The sequence below is a fragment of the Spodoptera frugiperda genome, chromosome 3 (assembly GCF_023101765.2).
Source record: "Spodoptera frugiperda isolate SF20-4 chromosome 3, AGI-APGP_CSIRO_Sfru_2.0, whole genome shotgun sequence".
Taxonomy (NCBI): Eukaryota; Metazoa; Arthropoda; class Insecta; order Lepidoptera; family Noctuidae; genus Spodoptera; species Spodoptera frugiperda.
Genome location: NC_064214.1, coordinates 4,271,475 through 4,292,456, shown reverse-complemented (window position 1 = coordinate 4,292,456; position 20,982 = coordinate 4,271,475). Strand labels below are relative to the sequence as shown.

Sequence of the window (20,982 nt, the reverse complement as noted above, 5' to 3'; positions counted from 1 at the left end):
ATCGTTATCTACAAGTACTACCACTATGTATAATCCGTTTATTTTACACAATGATTGTAGATCATTTTACAATTCTAATTTTGTATATAGAATAGATTAACAATTGGCACCACCCATGGACACCCACAATACCTTTTGGTGTTAAAAAAGGACTAACAAATGCACGTCTTTTGTAGAAGGATTAACCTCCGAATACTGAAATGCTATTTAATTTTATAGTTAACAATTGGTACCACCCATGGCCACCCACAATACCTTGGATGTTAAGAAAGGATTATAAAATGCGGTCCGTGTATTTAGGAGATTGAAGAGGATTAAGTCATTCAAAAATCAAACAGTTACTTACTCCTACATAAGTAATTACAGATGGCTAAATATTATTTCATTACACAATACTCTAACAATATCGGCTTAATTCCCAGTAACTCACACTAATTGGTTTTGAGAGGTGCGGTTGGAAATAAACCTGAAACTACAATATTATCTGGCTCCCTGTCTTGCCAATCGACATTAATAAACAGTGCTAGCAACACTATTGGGAGCTTTAGTAAAGAACTAGCTTAAGGAAATTAGTATTAGTAAATAGTAGAGTTAAATAAACTGTATCGATGGCGTATTTGACTGCACGGTTTTTTTAACGGTGATAAGTCTGCGTTTGGCCACCAACCGGTTGGCGGTTATATTAATAAAACTGAATACAAAATATCTGTGCCGGCTGACTCTATGTCATGGGCATTCTTTCAAGGCTAACCTTAAGGAAGTTCACAGATGAAAGCAGCAAATTTTCGGTTGTATACTGAGAATTTTACAACACTAGCTTCGGCCAGCGGCGTCGCCCGCGTTCCTGTCGGTTAAAAAGTATCCTGTCACCCAATCATACCGTGTCTGTATACCAAATCTGATCAAAATCTGATTAGTAGTTTCAGCGTTATTATTGCATTTTTATCTTTAATTGTGTAATTCATTTTATGTTTGAATGTAAATAAGTGCTAATGAGCCTAATAAATAAAAAATAATAAGTAAAGAGGCCTTTAATAAGCATTGGATGACTTTCGACTTAGAAAATAGCAAATATTTTTTAATACAATATACTCGAAATAAATATTAAGCAAACCCATCATAAAAACGCTACAAAATAATTTCACATAACATTTACTTAGTTAGCGAACACAGAAACTCATTCATTCGAATTATTTCAACGCGCAACTTCACATAGCAAACTACAGGGTGCTGTCAAAACATTCGCCACGTCACACGAACTAACTTAAAATATTAGTTACATCAACTGTGTTATAACTTTTATAACAGAAACACGAATAATAACAGTATCGAGTTGTTATAACTTTGATTATGGCATAGGGATCGTATTTTGCTGACCCTACTCAAAGTTTCGGTTTTAAGGTTATGACTTAGTGGTGGAGGATACAAGTGACATCTTTAGTAAGTATTGCCCGCGACTTCGTTCGCGTGGAATAGTGACTTCCGGCAAATTTTTGGTTTTAACCACATAGTTCCCGATCTCGCGGGATCTCTTCAAAAATGAGATGTGGAAGATATTCCAGGGAACTCTTCAAAAATCAACATAATGAGCTCTGCGTTTGAATTTAATAGATGTATATATACTCACTTTTAGGCATTGAAAAAATAGTTTAAAAATGGACTTAAACTAACTTAAAACTAAAGAAAGCTACGAATTACGAATTTATAACAATTAAAAAAGAAACTATATTACAACCTATCCTCTATGCTATAATAACCAAGCTTAAACTAAATAATTTAAAAGAAACGACTTAAATCTAATCTAATTAATTTATAAATTATACTTACAATTTTATTAAAAAAACTAACTACAGTAACTACTAATAATCGATATCAAACTAAACCTACGTTAAATAGTTTAACCAAAAAACCAGGAAAACAAATAAACTTATTAATTGACAAATACAACGAAACCAATTTAGAATATACGAAACAGCAGGACCACTACAGACAAATAATCATACGACTGATAATACACTTTTTCTACGATAGTACCGAAGCGCTCGGCCGATACCCAACCAAATGAATGTAACGAAACCATAGCGCGATCTATTTCGATCTATCGAGGATAAAGACAACTTGGATTATTTATTTATACTCCGTTCGGGCATTTTCTTTGTACTAAAAGTTTAATTATATTGATATTATTTTTTTCATACCTTTTTACTATTTATTTACTTTTTTCGATGAATTAAAACAATAACATGAACCGAAGTCGTGTAACGATCGACATAGAATTATCTATACTCCGTTAGAGCATTTTCTTTGTACTAAATGTTTTATTATATTGATATTATTTTTTTCGATACCTTTTTACTATTTATTTACTTTTTTTCGATAAATTAAAACAATAACATGAACCGAAGTCGTGTAACGATCGACATAGAATTATTTATAAATAATTTATTTCTTATTTTTATTTTTTGATTTTTGAAATAAAAATATATCTATGTCCTTTCTAAGGTTCTAAACTATATCTGTACCAAATTTCAACCAAATCCGTCAAATAGTTGCGGAGATTAATGGTATAAGCATAGAATGTTCGACGTGATTCTTTAATTTGACATAACTTTTTTATTTATGAACCGATTGACATGAAACAAACACTAAATGTAAATTTAAGCATCCCACAATATATTCGTGAAAACCGCATCCAACTCGGATCAGCCGTTTCTGAGATTAGCGCGCACAGACGAACAGACAAACAGACAAACAGACAAACAGACAAAAAAAAAGTTAATTACATTTTTGGGTTCGACATCGACATAACAATAACCCCTGCTATTTTTTTTATTTTTATTTTCAATGTACAGACAGCACTTTTCTACGATTTTATTATATGTATAGATTTACCAAGGAATAGTTACTTGTTATTATATTTTGCGTCAACTGGCTTATTGAGTAGAAATGACAGTATCACTCATAGATATGTCCATGGGCGGCGGCGATTGCTTACCATCTGGGGCCTTAGTCTGCTATTACAATTGTGTCAGAATGGTCGATCACTGAGCAGTGCGAGAGGGACGGAGCTATGTAGGTTGTATAGCTCCATCCCTCTCACACTGATCAGTGATCGACCATTCTGACACAATTGTAATAGCAGACTAAGGCCCCTGGTTATCCGTGTGCTCGTTTACCATAAAAAAATCCTTGGTCTACCTGTAAAATTCCATTGTAAAAAGTCATCATGAAATATCTTAATAATCTTGTGAACAAAAATATGAGTGTTTTAATATGTAATATAGAAGCGAGATACTCTGCTGTTTGATTACATTACATGCCTGTTTTCGGACAACTTAATTGAGTCTGTCAGAAGAAATTTAATTATCTCTAACTAAAACATCAAAGGCCTCTCGAATATATTTCATAAAAAAATATAACGAGATGTTTTATCCTACACTTTGATACTGGAAATTGTGCTCTAATGGAAAGTACTTGCTACCTATAGTTGCAATTAGATTATCGAAGTAATTGTGTACTTAAATGTTTGTAATGCTCTTAGAGCATAAATTTGCTTGGCATGGATTACGCTAAATTAGAGTAGATTGCACCGCACACAAATATCCAGGTTGGAGTTTGATGACAAACAATGTTGAAAAATTTGGTATGGTTTTAATGATATATTTCTGTAATATTAGTATAGTATCTGCTTCTTATAAATAATATAATCATCTTGAAGAAAATTGTAGTTTAAGTTTAATAACGCACCCATGGAACAGCTGCCGCGCAACGTGCAGCGGGTTCGATTCTCGCATGGAGTGCAACTCTTTGTGTGATCCACAAATTGTTGTTTCGGGTTTGGGTGTGATGGGTGTGAACTTGTATGTTTGCACCCATCATATAGAAGAAAATCCTAGTGTGCACAACGTTTAAAAAAAGTTTCTCATGAGTGAAAGTCCTAAAATAAGTACGTACATATCTCAGATTTTATTCTTTATTCAAAGATATTTCCATTGTGATAAGTAAGCCTGCTTCGAAATGAAGGAATAAATCATTTTTCCACATCTTTTGAATCTCGCTAACATGATAGTGAGGGAAAGACGTCGTCCGCTGTATGCTTCATATCTATTCCATTTTCGGTTCCTTTGTTAATAAAAATCCATCCATATTTTGTTCTGAACGAAAAAATTGATATTCGAGGACATTTTTATTCTAGAAATATTTCGACGCAGTACGATATTAATGTTTCACACTGATAAACTTATTGAAAAAATCCAGCATGTGGTGCACCATGGTTTTTTGATAGAATATCACGTCACCGCTTGAAGGCAGGATTGGTTTTCTGCGTAAAAACGTGAACGATATTTGTTATGACGTATGATTTCATTTTTCGGTATATGTTTTTCCATATTTCTGTTTCAACATTTTACATAACGTACTGCACCACACTATTTTATTTTTCATTATGATTACTATTTCCAAGTTTTACGTAATTGTTATGATTGTTAACTTAGATTAGGACAGGGTGGGTACACAAGAATATGTTATATGTTAGATCTGCCAAAATCAGCTTTATCTTAGAAAAATAAAGATGATATTACGTTGAGAATTTACGTCTTTACGCTTTCAAACGCATTACATTATCCACACAGTGGGACGGACTTTTTGACAAAAAACCAAAGATATCGCCAGCTCAACGCCGACTCTAGAAAAAGGCTTGTAAAAAGCCTCCACATTTATTTGGCAGTTTATCACCTGCCAGCATTTTTAGATGTTTTTCGTAGCCTGTGAACCATAAAAATGATTTTCTTTTCATCCCAACATAGACAGGCTTAGTTTTTTAATCTGACGTCGAGTAACATTGTATTTTCGTTTCATTTACACATTTCTTTTTTAACGTCTATTTTATGTGATAAGCAATGAAAAATAATGCTTAAATATTCATCACAAGAAATTCTACTTTATTGAAAACGTGCTGTTTTAAGAATTGTAACTGTATTTTTTATAAGATAAACAAGCAGACGTTCTTATTTAATATCTGATGGTAAGCGATCAGCACCGCCCACATATACTTGCAACATTAGAATCTTTTAATTGTTAGTAACATAAAATAGGAAGCATTAAACTTAAACCAAACCGTAACTAACTTACCGCCGCACTCAAAGACATTTAATGATTACTTATACTGTTCCTTAGTAACTATTTTATTAGTGGGTTAGATAATAGGTAACAAATTAAATGAATCTGAGTACGACAGGTAAACAAAATAATGGAAAATTTACATAAGTAGTTTTAAAAACACTAACATACCATTATAAGAAAATACCATTTCTTCACAAAAATGACACCAACTCTCTAAACATACACGTAATAAAAACAAAACATCGAAAGCAGTGAATGTAAAATTTTATTCCGTGTTCCAGTTACGTCTAACCAAATTCGATAGGAATGTACACCTGCACCCGTAAAACAGATACCCAACAAACAAGAAACTATTCAGATGCTCCAAAAGATATAGGGTTACCAGTTTAAGTTTCTAAAAGAGGGTCGAGCGGTATCTCCCGTCGTTACAAGGGTATCAGCTACAAAAGGACCCTATAGCCGTGTTAAAGTCAATCATTGGCACTTATCTGCACACCCCTTTTTTGCAGGTTAAGTAAAGTGGGGATGCAATTTAAGTAACTTCTTTTTTTAATAGTATAAGCTGGTAAACGAGCAGATGGATCACCTGATGGTAAGCAATAGTCGCCTATGGACAGCTGAAACACCATAGGAGTTACAAGTGCGTTTCTGGCCTTTTGGGAGTTTTAAGGGTTATTGGGGAACTAGGAAAAGAAAACAAAAACTAACTTATTCGTCAAATAATATTACACGCTATGTAAAACATAATATGGTTCAATTTTCTAAATAACTTTATCCTTTATTTCCTGCATAATGTATAGTGTATATGTATTATTTTCATATTCGGTTTACATTATGTTCCCTCACGTCGACTGACATTGAATTTTTTATTTTTGGTCTTTGTGGGGATATCAGAATTTGAACTTTATTGTAGATGGTTAAAGTATGAAATTAATTGATTTTTACTGAGGTAGTTTCTTAGTTTTGTTAATTAAAAAGGTTGAAAAGATAACTGTACAACATAAGTATGATAAAGTGATTCTTTTAGAATTTTGAACCTAGTGCAGTTGTGATACAGTTCTGATTTACATAAAATCAATAAAATAAAAAAGTTTGTGACTGTATGTTTGTTCCATTTTCCCAGAGGGTAAACAAAACATATTACAAAATATCGGGCAAAGTTCCAAATAATATTTTTCCTGAGATAGGAACCAAACCTAAGACTTCGTATACGGTAATTGCACTCTTGAGCTCCTTGACTTTACGGTTTAACATTTGTTGCAATGGTTAAGTCCTTAATAAGATCCTTAAAACTTATTTATTTCGTATGATAATGTATAGAAGCATAATGAATATTATAAAGTAGAGACAACTATAATAGGATCGAGAAAAACATCCAATTATTTGATAAAGAAATAGCCAAGAAAAGGTATTCAATATTTCCTCGGAAACATATGATATAGAGGTCTTGGCACGGCAGATAGCTAATCTGATGGGTCAACTAAAGAGTATGGAACATAAAATTGAATCTCAGCAGTTTCGCGTGGACTGCGCAAACATTAGCTAAGGCCTGATCCAATAAGATTGTATGCTCTGAAGGGACTAAGCGAGGCCATAGAGAGAATGGAAGTGCTATAATTTAGCCCAGCTTTTAGGCGTTCTATCTGTATCTTAGAGAAAGTAAATTTTATTTTCACGCGCACTTTTTTAATGTATACTTGAGTACGGTGTCGTTTATTTCTTTGGTTGTAGCGTATTTTATTTCAGTTTATCTGATAGTAAGTGACTGGGCCTATTTATGGAAATCATGGGTTTCAATAGTTCTTTTTTTATTAAGGTTATATACGTACTTGTCATAGTAAATTATGCTATCTGGCAGTAGTAATTGTTATTTATTTATATTTTCTCCGAATTCTATTTATAGGATTCTATCGAAAGCTACTGAGAAATTATGGGTCGACGATACTTAACCTACTAAATGACACACTTTTTGTTATTAAATAATCTGTTCTCTGAAATAAAAAAAAAACTTGTTATACTAGGTATTATTTAAATAACTCAATTGTGGTTCTGAATGTGTTCTACTGTTAAATGTACTAGGTAACAAATCATCCGGAGCTGCGGACTACCGAGCGTGCTTAGAGGGATTCTGGCCCGAAAAGCACGAGTAGGAACAGGGTGGTTCTTGGTTAGTAAGAGTCTGACACTCCCTCTCACTTCGTCTAAGGCGGAATAAATCATTGGATGATTTTCTCCCTCAAAAAAAGCTAACAAAGCAATTCATTTAAATCAAGTAGCTCTTCTATAAAATGTAATATCCTTCCATGAACACGTTAAGGTTAAAACTAACTCATACTAAATTACCCTGACGGGCTTTGTAATCTTCTCAGATGGTGGTTAATATGAATACCAAACCTGGGCCAAAGTCAGGTTTGTCAAACTGTTGGCCCAACTCTTGGTGTGTTTGTTTTGCGCTTACTTCAATTGTTGGCGCAAACTTTTGTGAATTGAATCTTGATGAAGTTACGCGGAGTTTGGTGACCCCAATCTGAGGGTGAAGGTATTGTTTTATGTCTGTATGCCGTTCTCTTGAGGGGAGGAAGGTACAGCGAATGAATTGATATTGGCTCTTAGTATAACAATGACGTAAAAAGGATTACCTTGCTGGTAATGTCTTGTGTTGGGATTTTGAGAGTCTTGTTTTAAATAAATGATTTATTGGACAATTATAGACAATTATGCATTAAAAAGATTTTTAAGCTAGGGCAAATAACTTTTATAATAAAAAAAAGGCTTTCTATCCCCAAAAATAACTGACAAAACTCAAAAAGTCACGAATGGGAATCAGACGGAATTTTGCACAGCAATCGCACCCGCAAATCACTCGACCATCAAGACAGTCCTTACCTTTACGATGCTATCAAAAACTATCGAACAAAAGGCGTCAGGCCTCAACAAAATGTGGCCATAACAAAGACATCTCTAGGACCATAAGACATTGAAAGGCATAAATCCATCAAAGACTATGAATGTGACATATCACGTACGAGTCAACAGCATTGTACCCAGCCGACTTTACGACGAGACCTGCTTCGTAAAACTTGAGAGGATTTCGGTTTGACGAGAGACACCATGTTGAAAAGTAGATTTACTATCTTTGTTACTGTTTCTTTTAAGGCTGGTAGAAAAAACGGGAAAAGAAATATATTTGATTAGTCGAGGATTGAAACTAAAACAGTACTGATATATTTATTTATTTAAAGTGACGAAACTGTTCACAATGTCTAATTGGAAAAAAGTCTATTGTAATACGACTTCCGAAGTCAATTTCTATTTGAAAATTAGTGTGGTATTCAACATTATTTTTGCAAAAAAACGATTAACTTATTGAAGAAAAGCGTAAACGCACGCTGCTCATGATGAAGAGTCCTGTGACTCTGTGACTCGAAACTTGTCGAGCTTTTCTATATAAATTTATGTGAGTAAACTGTGATTTTAGTTAATTTAGGATATCTTACGATAGTTATTATGAAATACGATTAACTTCAACTAAAGTTTAACTTCAAAAATATGATTTTATTCTTTGCAACCTCTTTAAAGTTGCATCAGCATTGGTAATTTCGTCAAAAATGAACCCGGCATACTATGGCCTACCCTTATGTTTCTCCAAATCTTAAAAATATCTGTCTCTGCACACCCATTGTGTAGATGCGAAGACACTGGCATGGCCCGGCCTAAGTAATGTGTTTGAATTATAATTATGATGAATGACTCGAAGTGAAATGGAGGGCCGTAAGTAGAAAGTCTGTTTACTGCCTCTACCTCGAAAATTAAGCCTTTCCATTTACATTTATGTAGACTTTTCAGTGTTACGAAGTGTGAATGTTATAAAACTTTCAAATATACTGACAATAGAAGCATTTTAGGTTAATAATTTGAGCATTGAAATAAAGATTTCCATTTACAGACTCTCTGCCTAGATTACAAGACCAAGAAAGTTTCATGGAGATAAATATTTACTTCCAATTTACAAAAACATACATTTTTAACCCCTCAGTAGCTTACACAAGTTGTCGCACAACATACATACATTTCAAAGATTAGTATAAATAGTACCCAACAACCACTCAGATATGAACGTAGGTAAATAATACGCTACGATACCCTATAAAATGAAACATTAACTAGATTAAGGGGGACAGGGGGATAGTACAAACATTTCCTAGCAAATTAACAGGGGATTGATCAGATTTCCGTATCAAACGGGGCGCGAAGTCCGTCGCAATGCCAATCAGGGGCCCACTCTCTTTGCTCCATCCCACTTGTAATTTGCTGTTTGGATGCACGCAATAATATATGGACACGTCTGCCAGATTTAGTAATTACCGAGCCTCAAAAGCTTCGTAATTGCAAATGAAAGGCTTATTCGGAAATGCATTTTGGTACGTAATTTGCTAGAATTGATAATATAAGCTTCTTAACGATTTCGCTTGTTGAAATTGAGTTTGTGCGTGTGTTTCGGGCTTTTGATACAAATAATTAGAAAGAGGATTACATTTAGTCTCTCACAAAACTGGGCATCATTTCTAGCATGATGAAATTGTAAATGATTTTTGAAAGCTAACTTCATATGATGACGTTCATTAACCTAATAAAGAATTTGATAATTCTATTTCACATCTTTTTAATTTTGCTTTTAACGTGTAGTTCTAGTTCTGTCGCACGAGGTAAAATGTTCTAGGTGAAATATTAACACACAATGTACCTAAGATACTCGCAAAGCTATTACGCTGTACGCGGGTTGTGTGAAAGTGGTAGTTAAGTTCTAAATTAAATATGGCGCAATGTAATTTATGTACGCAACTCGAGACACCTACTTGACACATAGCAATTTCGCCAATTTAAAGCCCAATGAAAAAGGACATAATTTTTGTTTACAGCATCAACATTAACAAGAGGCGAGCAATAAACTTGTGCTCTCACAAGGCACGTTTGCGTCGTCAAATTGTACTTACATAGTTAATTGTACAACATTTCCTTCGCACACAAAAACTTCACCACAACATGAAACTAGGAATAGTACCCTTCAGGGAGACACCAACGTTTTACAACTTCGACCAACATAAAGTATACACTAGCCAACCCGAGGTGGTAGTCGGGGACTCGCTAAGCGGTTTTTGATGTCGCTCACCCGCAAAGGCGTCGTAAACGCGTGTGTTTGGGCCTCAGAATATGCCTGTCGCGGACCAAAATGTTTTTGTGTCATCATTCGGGCCCAAAGTTGATGTTTACTCCTAAACAAATGAAGGTGCAACGGTCTCCTAAGTAGAGTATAACGGATATACAAGTCGGACAAGTTACAGTTCTCATGACAAGTTTAGAAGGAGAATTTGTATGCAAAGTGTCCTATTTCCAACTTAAATGGAAAACTAAATTATATTTCTGATGTTCCGCAGTTGGGGACAGACTTTGTAAGTTCTCGGAGTAAGATTAATACGTCCATGGATAACCTACATCATTCGGCGGAGTTTTGTACGTAAATTAATGTTGGACTGTATTTACTTCGGGGGAACATTTTAATTTCTGAGTATCTACGGCTTAAAAGTTTCTGTCTGATTTTATTTTCTTTAATGAATGAATGGAAAAATGAATCACTTATTACTTGATTCGTAAAAAGTAGTACAAAATACATTAAAAATGTATTTAACAAATTAAGGGTTTTAAGAATGGCATTTGCGAATGCTTATGTATGATGAAACATCTTTAAATAGAACAAATGGCTCATGCTTTATGAAACAATAACGTGAAATAAGTTTTATTTAATATTTTTTTAAACCATTTGCATTATTGTACGTTACGATTTTAGTACAAGACTTAAATGAAATTAAAAGGACTGCCTATAAACAAGTCACTGTCCCTTAATAATTATTGCGGATCACGTTTTCGTATTCAAATTAATATTTTCGTAGTTTTAATGAGTAAGATGAGTAGGTTAGATCATTAAACGTAGTCGTTAACCTAGCTCGCCGTAGTATTTAAATTAAATCTACTCTTTGAAAGCAAACATACTTTTATTTACAATTTAAAGGGTCGTTTATCCGATTTTACATCGAAATATTTTAAGTTCATTACAGCATATTGCATGCTAATATTTCAACTGAACGTGACTGCATGCAAACACTGGATAAACACTGGGCCCTTATCTCTTTACTTGAATCTACCCTAAATCCTAATGCAAAAACACTATGAATCACGTGTAGGTAATACATATTCAGTTCTAAATAAACACATTACTATCCCTAATGACACAAACATAACATTTTTGTTTGCGAATATTTATTGCAAATAAAGTAAACATACGTTCTTCATTCTCCAGATTAAACATGTCGTTTGAATATTGAAAGTAAATGTTTGCTGTAGACTTTTTAGGCCGTCCGTGTACGAATATTTACGAGACGGAGTGAGCGCAAAGCGAGGCGTCGATTAAGCGTGTTCGACTGGTCGCGTGGCGTCGTCAAACGCGATATGCTAATACCGAGTTTTTTTGCAAGCGCATTACAGCAGAAGTAATTTTAATAGGTTTTTTACGCACCAAATGACGAATACTGAGGCGCGTAATAAATTTGGTTTAGAGTATAAATTGAATTTTTAGTTCGACCATATTGTGTTTTCAATAGATTAGCAGGGTTAATGGTTTGTTAAAGTCAATAAAGACGGCGCGTTTAAACTGAGAGAGTGAGATGTTGTGTGACGGTTAGTGTCCATAGATATACAAACTACGTGAAAATAATGATTATGTTTTTGGGCTTATCCACGTAATAGCATGCTTGTAATTAGTCGAGTTTTTCGTCAAATAATTATTTGAGTAAGCCGAAAAACATAATATTTAATTTAGTATGTCTCACGAAAGTTATAATATAAAACTTTGATTGTATCCCAAAAATCCTTTGATTTCAAATGATTTTCATTTATAAATCTTTTTCGGATAGCACACAATAGACCGTAAACCACAGCTAGACAGCAGAACAAGATTTTTTTACTAAAAATAAGTTCCTTTACAACACGAACAAGTACATTTCTTCAAGAAAACATATCTCCTTACCAGTTTCTAGTAACAGCCAGCAATTCTGTGAAGCGTATTAGTGATTTATGCCAGCATTTTACAAGGATCGTTACGGCTAATAAATCTTGGTTAACTTGTTGCGGTAACGCAGCGAATTAGGCTTCCCTTATAAACGCATGTTACGCGCGATTTTTTTTCTTCTAACGTTATTTATACTCTGTGGCACGGGATTTGGGTTCTTGTAATAGAGCAATATTTGTAGCGAAGTGATGTACGGAATTGCTTTTGTTTATGTTTAGTTTTGGTTTTTTGGGGGCTGTAGGAAGATGTAGGCATGGACTCACATATAAGTAAATATTATTAACTTTATTTCTTCTTTGAAATGTTTTGGATTCCATGATAGATGGAATGTTTGTTAAACTGTATTCTTCACTGTTGTTATCTTATTTGAATTGTTTAATTAATTATTTTGCTATTTTTTCTTTGTTTCGCACAAGACGAGGTTCACACTGGTTTAGATTTTTTTATAACTATGAAAAAAATATTATGATATTATGGAGTGAAATTTATTGAGCGTTTACCTAATCCGAATGTAGGTAGTGCAGCATTGTTCACCTTTCAGCTGATGATGTCGACAAATATTATAGGACTTAAACTGATTACAAATTATAACACTGACTTATACTTGTCCTTCTAAGAAATATGCGCATTGTATTATATGTATTATAATACCTTACACCTATAGTGTATAACAGTACATATAACGGTGTGGAATATATTCCACTTACAAGAAACGACCAACCAAAGTCCTGGAACAGGGTCCCGAAAGTAAACGGTATGTCGTACAAATAGGGCTCGTAAAAACTTTCACCCTTCCACCGTAATGCCATGTCAATGCTGAATGATGTTCGTCACGATAGTTGCACAAGTTTGATAAGCCTGTTTATGGCGACAGGCCTACAGTTCCCGCGCCATTTTATTCCCATTTGATGGGGTAAATAAATATAGGGGTAAATGGCGGTGGGGTAAATAAAAATGGGGTAATTTTAAATTGCTACCGGGATATTGAGCTGTATTTTAGGTGTGTGAGTAATGTGTATGAGTTAGTTATTGTGGTTAGAAAATCGATAAGACGTTTTAAAAGTAATTTAATCACATCCGTTGTTTTCCGAAGAAACAGACTAAATAACAATCTTTTTATTATAGTATTCATCTTATAGTAACGGATAAGATTATACTTAACATTTAAGTAAATTCTATCACATACTTGACCAGATTATATTATACTAAACAAACAAAATGTTAATTTATTAGAACTTAAAAATATCTTCTTCTTAAATTCTACTTCTTCTTCTTTTGGTATTATATTTTATAACCCAAAACCTCAATACACGCACTTGCATGTTTGAAGCTATTTATTTACATATGATAAAGTAAATAAATGGAAACCGGTACCGGCATGGCGATGTTATGTCTTCATGTCAACCACACGTTTATTCGATTTCTTTTGACAACTAATCTTGTTGACTTTTGACGTGACATACTCACGTGCTACTGAACAAGGGCTCTCAAATATGATTTCTGGTTGGGTCTAAGTATTTTCGAAATTCTTTCTTAAGTCTGACATTAGGCTGTTTTTACAACTGTATTTATACAGTATTACTGTTGATAGGTAATACGAAAATATGTTCGAGAAATAACAGAAGTAAATTGTATATTACTAACGATATTTTATCATAAAATATACAGAGTAAGTATATATTTACATATTGTTAACTAATATAATATTTGTGTACATACAATATATTGTACTATTAGGTAAGTATTCAAATTATTACGAAGTTATAATAATATTCTAAGCATTTACATGACCTACTCAATTATGAAATTCTAAGTATCTAAATCTTAATAGGTTGCCTAGGCAATGAATAGATATCGATCACTATTTCTCTCAAGTTTCAATTTTACGCGATATTAAAAAGCTAATTTCAGTACTAAAAGCGATTTGGTGAATTTAAAAGAAATTCTTATAAAAAAATCTATATGTCACTTACAAGTAGAGCTAGGTGATGTGAAATCTCATTATTAAGTCTAGCTCTCCATATCAGATTGACAGCTCATTTCATCATTTTCATCCCAATTTTTAAAAGTAGGTATAATTTTCTTCGATATAGGTAATGTAGCAAGGAGAACTATAAAGGTAAGGCGAAGGTATAGAGACGACCTTATGAAGGTATGAAGAAAATCTGTTGAATTCTAGTATCTGAGTGATCAACTGATAATGCACAAGAGAAAATAGAATTTTTCAGGGATTCAGATTCTAGATTGAACATCATACTAAAAAATGTAGCAACTACTAAACAAAACAGATTAATTTATGACCAAAAAAACTTTATATTTAACACGTAACACACTTTCCTACCACAAATAATTACGTTCTCAACGCTACCATCCATATTTAACACAAAACGTCATTACCGTGGGCGTTATTGCGTCATCAAACTCAATTATTCGCGGCACTAAAGCGCAAAAATAACAAAATATTTACATGACGTCACTGTTACAAATGTCTTCCATATATTATAAGGCCGCCCCACATAGCGGGGTCATCTAAGTGTTTTTGTCTCGGTACATAGTGTTAATTTCCCTGGAGCAGTCGTTCTGCCGAGCCATCAATCCACGTCAGTGTCGTAGTAACTAAAGCTTTTTAGACGTGCGTGTATCTATATTATATATACATATTTCTATATATTTACCGTGTACACTGCGCCTACTTTCGTTTGAAAAAAGATAAATAAGAGTAAGAGTAAATCTGGTTGGAGTATGATTTATTTTGAACTCAGATTCTTGGTAAATACTCAAACGATATTCAAAGCACATATTTTTATCGAGGTGATACACTTTCAAGCACTTTCAAGCGATGTAATGTGCGATACTACTCCAAGTCCTTTCAAAAGTGAATCACATATGCGTTATTAAAAAGTGGATTATGCAAAAATGCTATATTAAAATAAATTCAAAGGGACGTAGTGTGCCGCGTATAGGTACTGCGTGGAAATATTCTATGTCGCTTATTTCACCCCTTACAGGTATCGCCTTTACCCCCTTAGAGGGGCAGAAAGCGCATAGTGTCGCGTGAAGTCGTTTGAAGTCAAAGCAATTCGTTACAATATAACTACGTTTCAAAGATTTCAATATGAACTTTAATATTATTCAGATATATTTCATAGTATGTTGAGCCGTTGGGCGAGGAGAAATGTGGATTACTATGATCTAACGTGATTTAAAGAAAGAATAATAATTGCGATGTGATGGTGTTTTATATTAAAATTTTTGTTATCATCGGTGTAGGTTAAAGTCGCTATGTAAATAATTAGCGGGTTTTAAATTGTAGACTATATTAGGAGAACTAAATTAGACTTTGAAAATAACTAACACATATTACGTCTAATATTTTCGACTGAAATATAAAACTCAAGACAAAAAGCTTCTAATATTATAATACTCAGTAGAAAGTCAAATTAAGTAAATAATGAACAAAGTGCAATTAAAAATAATATTCGTCAATTCCCACTGTTTTCATCACAGATTGTTTAGAAATTCCACAGTCGGAGTTGTTCTTGGGGTAGACAAATTAAATCAATGTTTTAATTTGACGACTGTAACGGGCCAATCTGAATAATTCGATTACTCCGCTCTTTCGTTCATAACTCAGTTAAGAGCAAGATTTATTAAAAAAAATCAAATATTCATCATTCGAAACTTGGAGTGAAGTTGGAATTCCAATTTTATTCGAGTTTTAAAGTTTACTTATGTTCAATTTAAAAAATAAATTGAAGTAAATTTGTTTGTTTAGATTTTTACGCAAAAAGAACGTCTAGCTGAATTAATTATGGTCGACGAAGTTCACAATAGGTTTTATTCGTTTTTTATTTAACTAAGTGCTCTTTTTATTTGCTGTCTGGACCGTTAAAATTGGAGAGAAAATTATTTTAAAGCAAGCGAGATAAAACTGATTATTTACGCGCATTAATTTTCGACAGACGTCATTCGTTTCTTCAAGTGATTGCGAGTGCAACTATTCAGCAGAAAACCGTTTTACTTTACTCAAACTGAGAAATAATTTTGCGAATATACCAGGCTATTGGTCTATCAAGCATGCAATGTGATAATTACCAATTCACATGGACGAGATAATGATAGACTCTATATTAAAACGATGTAAAACACCTGCCTGGGAGTAAATACAGTACAAGTGGTGATAATTCATGTCTGATCAAACGAATATCTCAAACTGTGGTATTTTTCTTTTTTATATTTGATTGGTCGACTTTTGACTTTAATTTTGCTTGGTGTTACCTAAGCAATAATGCGGCCTACGATGGAGCGCGTCTGCCCATAAGCAACTTATTCACTCGGGCTTTGAAAACGCCATCAGAAAACACAGAATCTGGCAAAAAATCCACTCCTTAGTAGTTCGCATAAGGAAGCTTGAAGTAAAGCGCTTCTTGCGAATAGCTGGGATATCATAAAACGGTAGCGTATTGCTGTAGAAGTTCGAAGTAACTTTCAATACATACAGAATCTTTTTGTAGACTTGTAGGTTTACTGTACTCTACCAACAATTCAACATGATGAAAATCACGACAGTCGAAAAAACCAAAACAAAACACAACACAAACAATGCTTCCTTAAAACAAAAACACACTTAAACAAATCACAATCCTGTCAGTTTCATCCCAACTTAAAAACGCGAAAAACTGTTAAATGCGGGTACATTTTAAAAGGCCTGGATGACGTCAAAGTGGTTATAGATAAGCGCGGACTCTGTAATCTATCTTCCTCTCTGAGACGTGTGTGATACGGGTACCCACATGATATAATCGAAAATCGCTTACCGCGATCCATCTACATATTCCTTCTGACATGACTAAAATTGGCTTGAGGCTTTGTTGAAGTTTCATCAAGCATCTCATGTCGGAAAAGTGAGTTTGAAGTATTGAAATGAAAACTGTATTACGGAATTGGTCGCTAAGCGACATTTTTTTCATCTTGATTTCATCATGATGGAAAAAATGAAAATCACTAATTCAAATCGCGTATAATACCAAATATAATTCTATATCGCTAAAAAAATCGCTTAGATGAATTAGCTTTTCAACCTAGTCGGTATATGTTTTGTTGCTAATTCATTTCCTCGAAACGATTGCAATTTTGCCGATTAATCTTACTCATAGGTTCAAATAAAATATACACAGCAATTGTATATACTAATCGACAGATTTTGCTTTACGAGCTCACTTTTAGTAAGATTAATAAAATAAAACACACGCTAACAATCTGTATTTTCACAATCGTTCCACGAAAGACTGGTCGGATATCGAAAACGTGAAATAAAACATGTAACGTACAATATTTTATGAGAGCCAATTGAACTGTAAGTTGTATTATTTTAAAAATCACAGTATGAAATGTGTATGGAAATATTTCCCAATCAAAGATATTTGAATATCGCCAACAGGACAGTGGAAACCAATTAGCTAGGAGTCCAATTAAACCGATGTCAATACTTGGAAAAAGAATTCGGTTCGATTTTAGTGCCAGGTGCAGAGACAATGAGCCACCGTAGGAACGGAGCCTACTTGTCTATGATACGCTAATGGAAACTGACGGAATTCTGTGCAGTTGTAAAAAACAAAAATAACATTCATGAACTATTTTTCATGTGTACTTGATTTTGTTGAGAATACGTGACGACAATATCCTGTACCGTTTATCCTGTAATTTAAATAAAAAAATATATAGTAAAAATAAAAACCAAGTGTCATAAATGTGTGTCTTGGGCCTAGTCCTAGTTAGATAAAAGTTAATGAAGTAGTTTTTAACCTAACCACGTCCACTCAAAAATGAATTTTATTGATAAAACATTAAGATCACGTTTGTATAAAATAACCAACTATCTGAAAGAAGAAATAGCCAAATACGAGTATAATCCTGACTTTAGTTCTAGGACAATCTATTTCTAACCAAACTTCACCCGTAGATTTGCGTTTTACCAGGATATCAAAAATGCAAGGACGTATGCAGATAGGGAGGATTTTACCAAAAACCGGTCACATGGCATCTATACTCAATACTGCTCGGTTCCTGTGAAGGATTGAAAATAGAAATCTGTGAGTAAAGCGGATAGATACTGCGGTTCGTCCCTGAATAATGCCAGCAACGCAGTACTTTAGTACAGCACAGGATATTAGCATTTTTCTAGGGAAAATATAGAGTTATGTTTTTGGATTTCAATAGAAATGAACTGTGCTGTGTCAGTGAATTGTCTGTGCTGAGAAAAATGGTTGAATGTAGATTGATTTTCATAAGTAACGACACAATCATTATCATCATTATCATCAAAAGTAACTACTCGAGTAGGGCTTTCAAGAAGTGTTTTACCATACTCTCCATGACGTTTTATTAACATTTCGCCACACTAAGATTTTCTCCTGTTTCGTGTGTGCGTTCACATACACATGACATCCAGACCTGAAATAACAATTTGTGAATCACACAAAGAGTTGTGTCGTGTCGCAATAGAACTCGCAACACGTTTCATGGCAGCCGCTTGCCCAGCTACCGCACCAAACGCGCAGTAATCGTTTTTGATTCGCAAGCAGGTTGAATATTACAGTGTAAAAGTTTATAGGTACTTTTTAGAACACTACTGCTGTCTGATCATTGTCAAATGTTGAACTTATAGCTTTTAGGATATCCAATACCCATTAATGTTAAGGCAAAAAACCCTTAGTAACTTATATCAACCTGCTCATTAAGTTATCAACAGTATTAAAATATATTAAATCTAGTTTAACTCTTAAAAAGAAACAAGAAAAATACAAATTGTTTTCATGAAAAATATTAATACTTGTTCCATCCAAAGCTACGCTAAATTGGATTGGACGGAAAGCCGAGGTACATCCGTGAAGGATGTATGTATGACGCACATATGAACGGATCCATCGTTGTCCACCATGGCTTTATGTTAATTGGATTTTTCACTTTCATGTCCGGACAAAATACGTTACTTTCATTTATTATATTTGACGAGAAAGCGTATCCATACGTGTATTGAACAACCGTTTGATGTTTAATTATATTTTATTACATACTATACAATACAAGGGGCTTCGGTTTCTATTCCCGGGTTCGGCAAAATATTGCTGGGCTAAATTTCTGTTTTTCGAAAAATTCCTCCGTAGAAGCACGGAGTCTGGAATTATGCTACGTATATGCTTGTAGGCTCACCCCCTATTACTTGAGACTTATAACACAAATAGCGAAAACCTACATCTTCGGGGATAAATTGCGTGAAGTTGCATATTTTGCTAATAGTAGAAAACTCGCGTGTGAAACACTTACAGATGAAACTCTCAAAAATTATAGCTAACATGCAAGAAGTCACTAAGCAAAAAGATCGACATATAGAATCCTTTATAGATAAAATACGCTTTTATCACTATCAGGCAAAACAGATTCAAACCCGAATGAATAGTTAATAGTTTGGATGAAAATTCAATGAACACACGATCGAGTATTCAGCTTTCATTAAATCCAATTTATTATTTAGAACAACACAATATTGTAGAATATAAATCCACTGAAATGTACTTACGAGTTCATATGAACAGATTAAATTAAAAATTAAAGTACATGTCTCATCGAAGGGTTGTTTTTTTTTTTTTTTTTTTTTCAGGGGGAAAATCATCCAATGACTTCTCCCACCTTGGGCGAGGCGAGAGGGAGTGTCAGACTCTTACTGACTAAAAACCACCCCGTTCCTTCTCCTGCTTTTCGAGCCGGAGCCCCGGTAAACCCGCTAGGTAGTCCGCAGCTCCGGATCAGGCATCAGCCCTACTGGGCCCCATCTGTGGTGGTCTGATGGCTCTTTGAGGCGCGCGCGGAACGCTACGCGCCGTACGCACGGGTCTGGTTCTGTTCGGGCGGTGAGCTACCCTTACTCGCCGCCCGCAGGCCCGCACTTACGGTGGCCGGAGATCGTCCCGCGATCCCCGACGCCCGGAGTGTCTCTCGCGACGGCTGGGGCGTGAGGAGGTTTGTTCTCTCACGCGCCCCGCCTCCTCCTTAGCTAGCATGACTGCTTCGCAGAAAGAGGAGACGGCATCCCAGTCCCTCTCGCTCCGCACCATGGCCTGAACCAGTGCCGGGCGCGAGAGGTCGCCGTCGCCGACCACATCCCTGAGGACTTGGCGGTACTCAGCCCACGCAGGGCACACCGCCACCGTATGTTCTACCGTGTCCTCCGGGCGGTCCTCGCAGTGATGACACCCGGGCGTTTCCTCCCGCCCAATAAGAAACAGGAACCTACCGAAACTCCCATGTCCGGTAAGCACCTGCGTCAGGCGGTAGGTGAGGACGCCGTGGCGCCTCTCTAGCCACTCCTCAAAGAGGGGACTTACCGCTGCGATGACAGCGAGCCCAGCCCTCGGTTGCGACAGTCGTTGCTGCCATTCCGCCATGAGATCGCGCCGGAGCTCGTCCCGCCACGCACTGATCTGGCGCGACAGTGGAGTTTCGCCCCGGCGGCTCATCGAAGGGTTGCGATGCATATTTTTAGGTACACTCTGTACTAAAGGTTTTTAATTTTATATAAATAGATATATTTAGAATGTTTTTAGTATTTAATCTAAGTTTCTAAATTACGTCTTAAGAGAAATTTAAAGAAGGACCTTTAAAGTACCTTAAACCGACGAACATGCGTGAAAAGACTGATGAGTGTCGATGAAGCGAAAGAGGTATGTAAGATTCGTAGC

General features: G+C 34.9%; 1 protein-coding gene across 1 annotated transcript; it reads right to left on the bottom strand.

Moving 5' to 3' along the window:
- Positions 1-19,894: 19,894 nt before the first annotated feature.
- On the bottom strand, positions 19,895-20,726 carry LOC126913062 (uncharacterized). The gene has a single exon (XM_050707787.1). The coding sequence runs from the start codon at positions 20,686-20,688 to the stop codon at positions 20,191-20,193; it is 498 nt and encodes a 165-aa protein (XP_050563744.1). The 5' UTR covers positions 20,689-20,726; the 3' UTR covers positions 19,895-20,190.
- Positions 20,727-20,982: the final 256 nt, after the last annotated feature.

Coding starts and splice junctions, on each gene's coding strand:
- LOC126913062 (XM_050707787.1), bottom strand. CDS start 20,688: ATGGCGGAATGGCAGCAACGACTGTCGCAACCGAGGGCTGGGCTCGCT.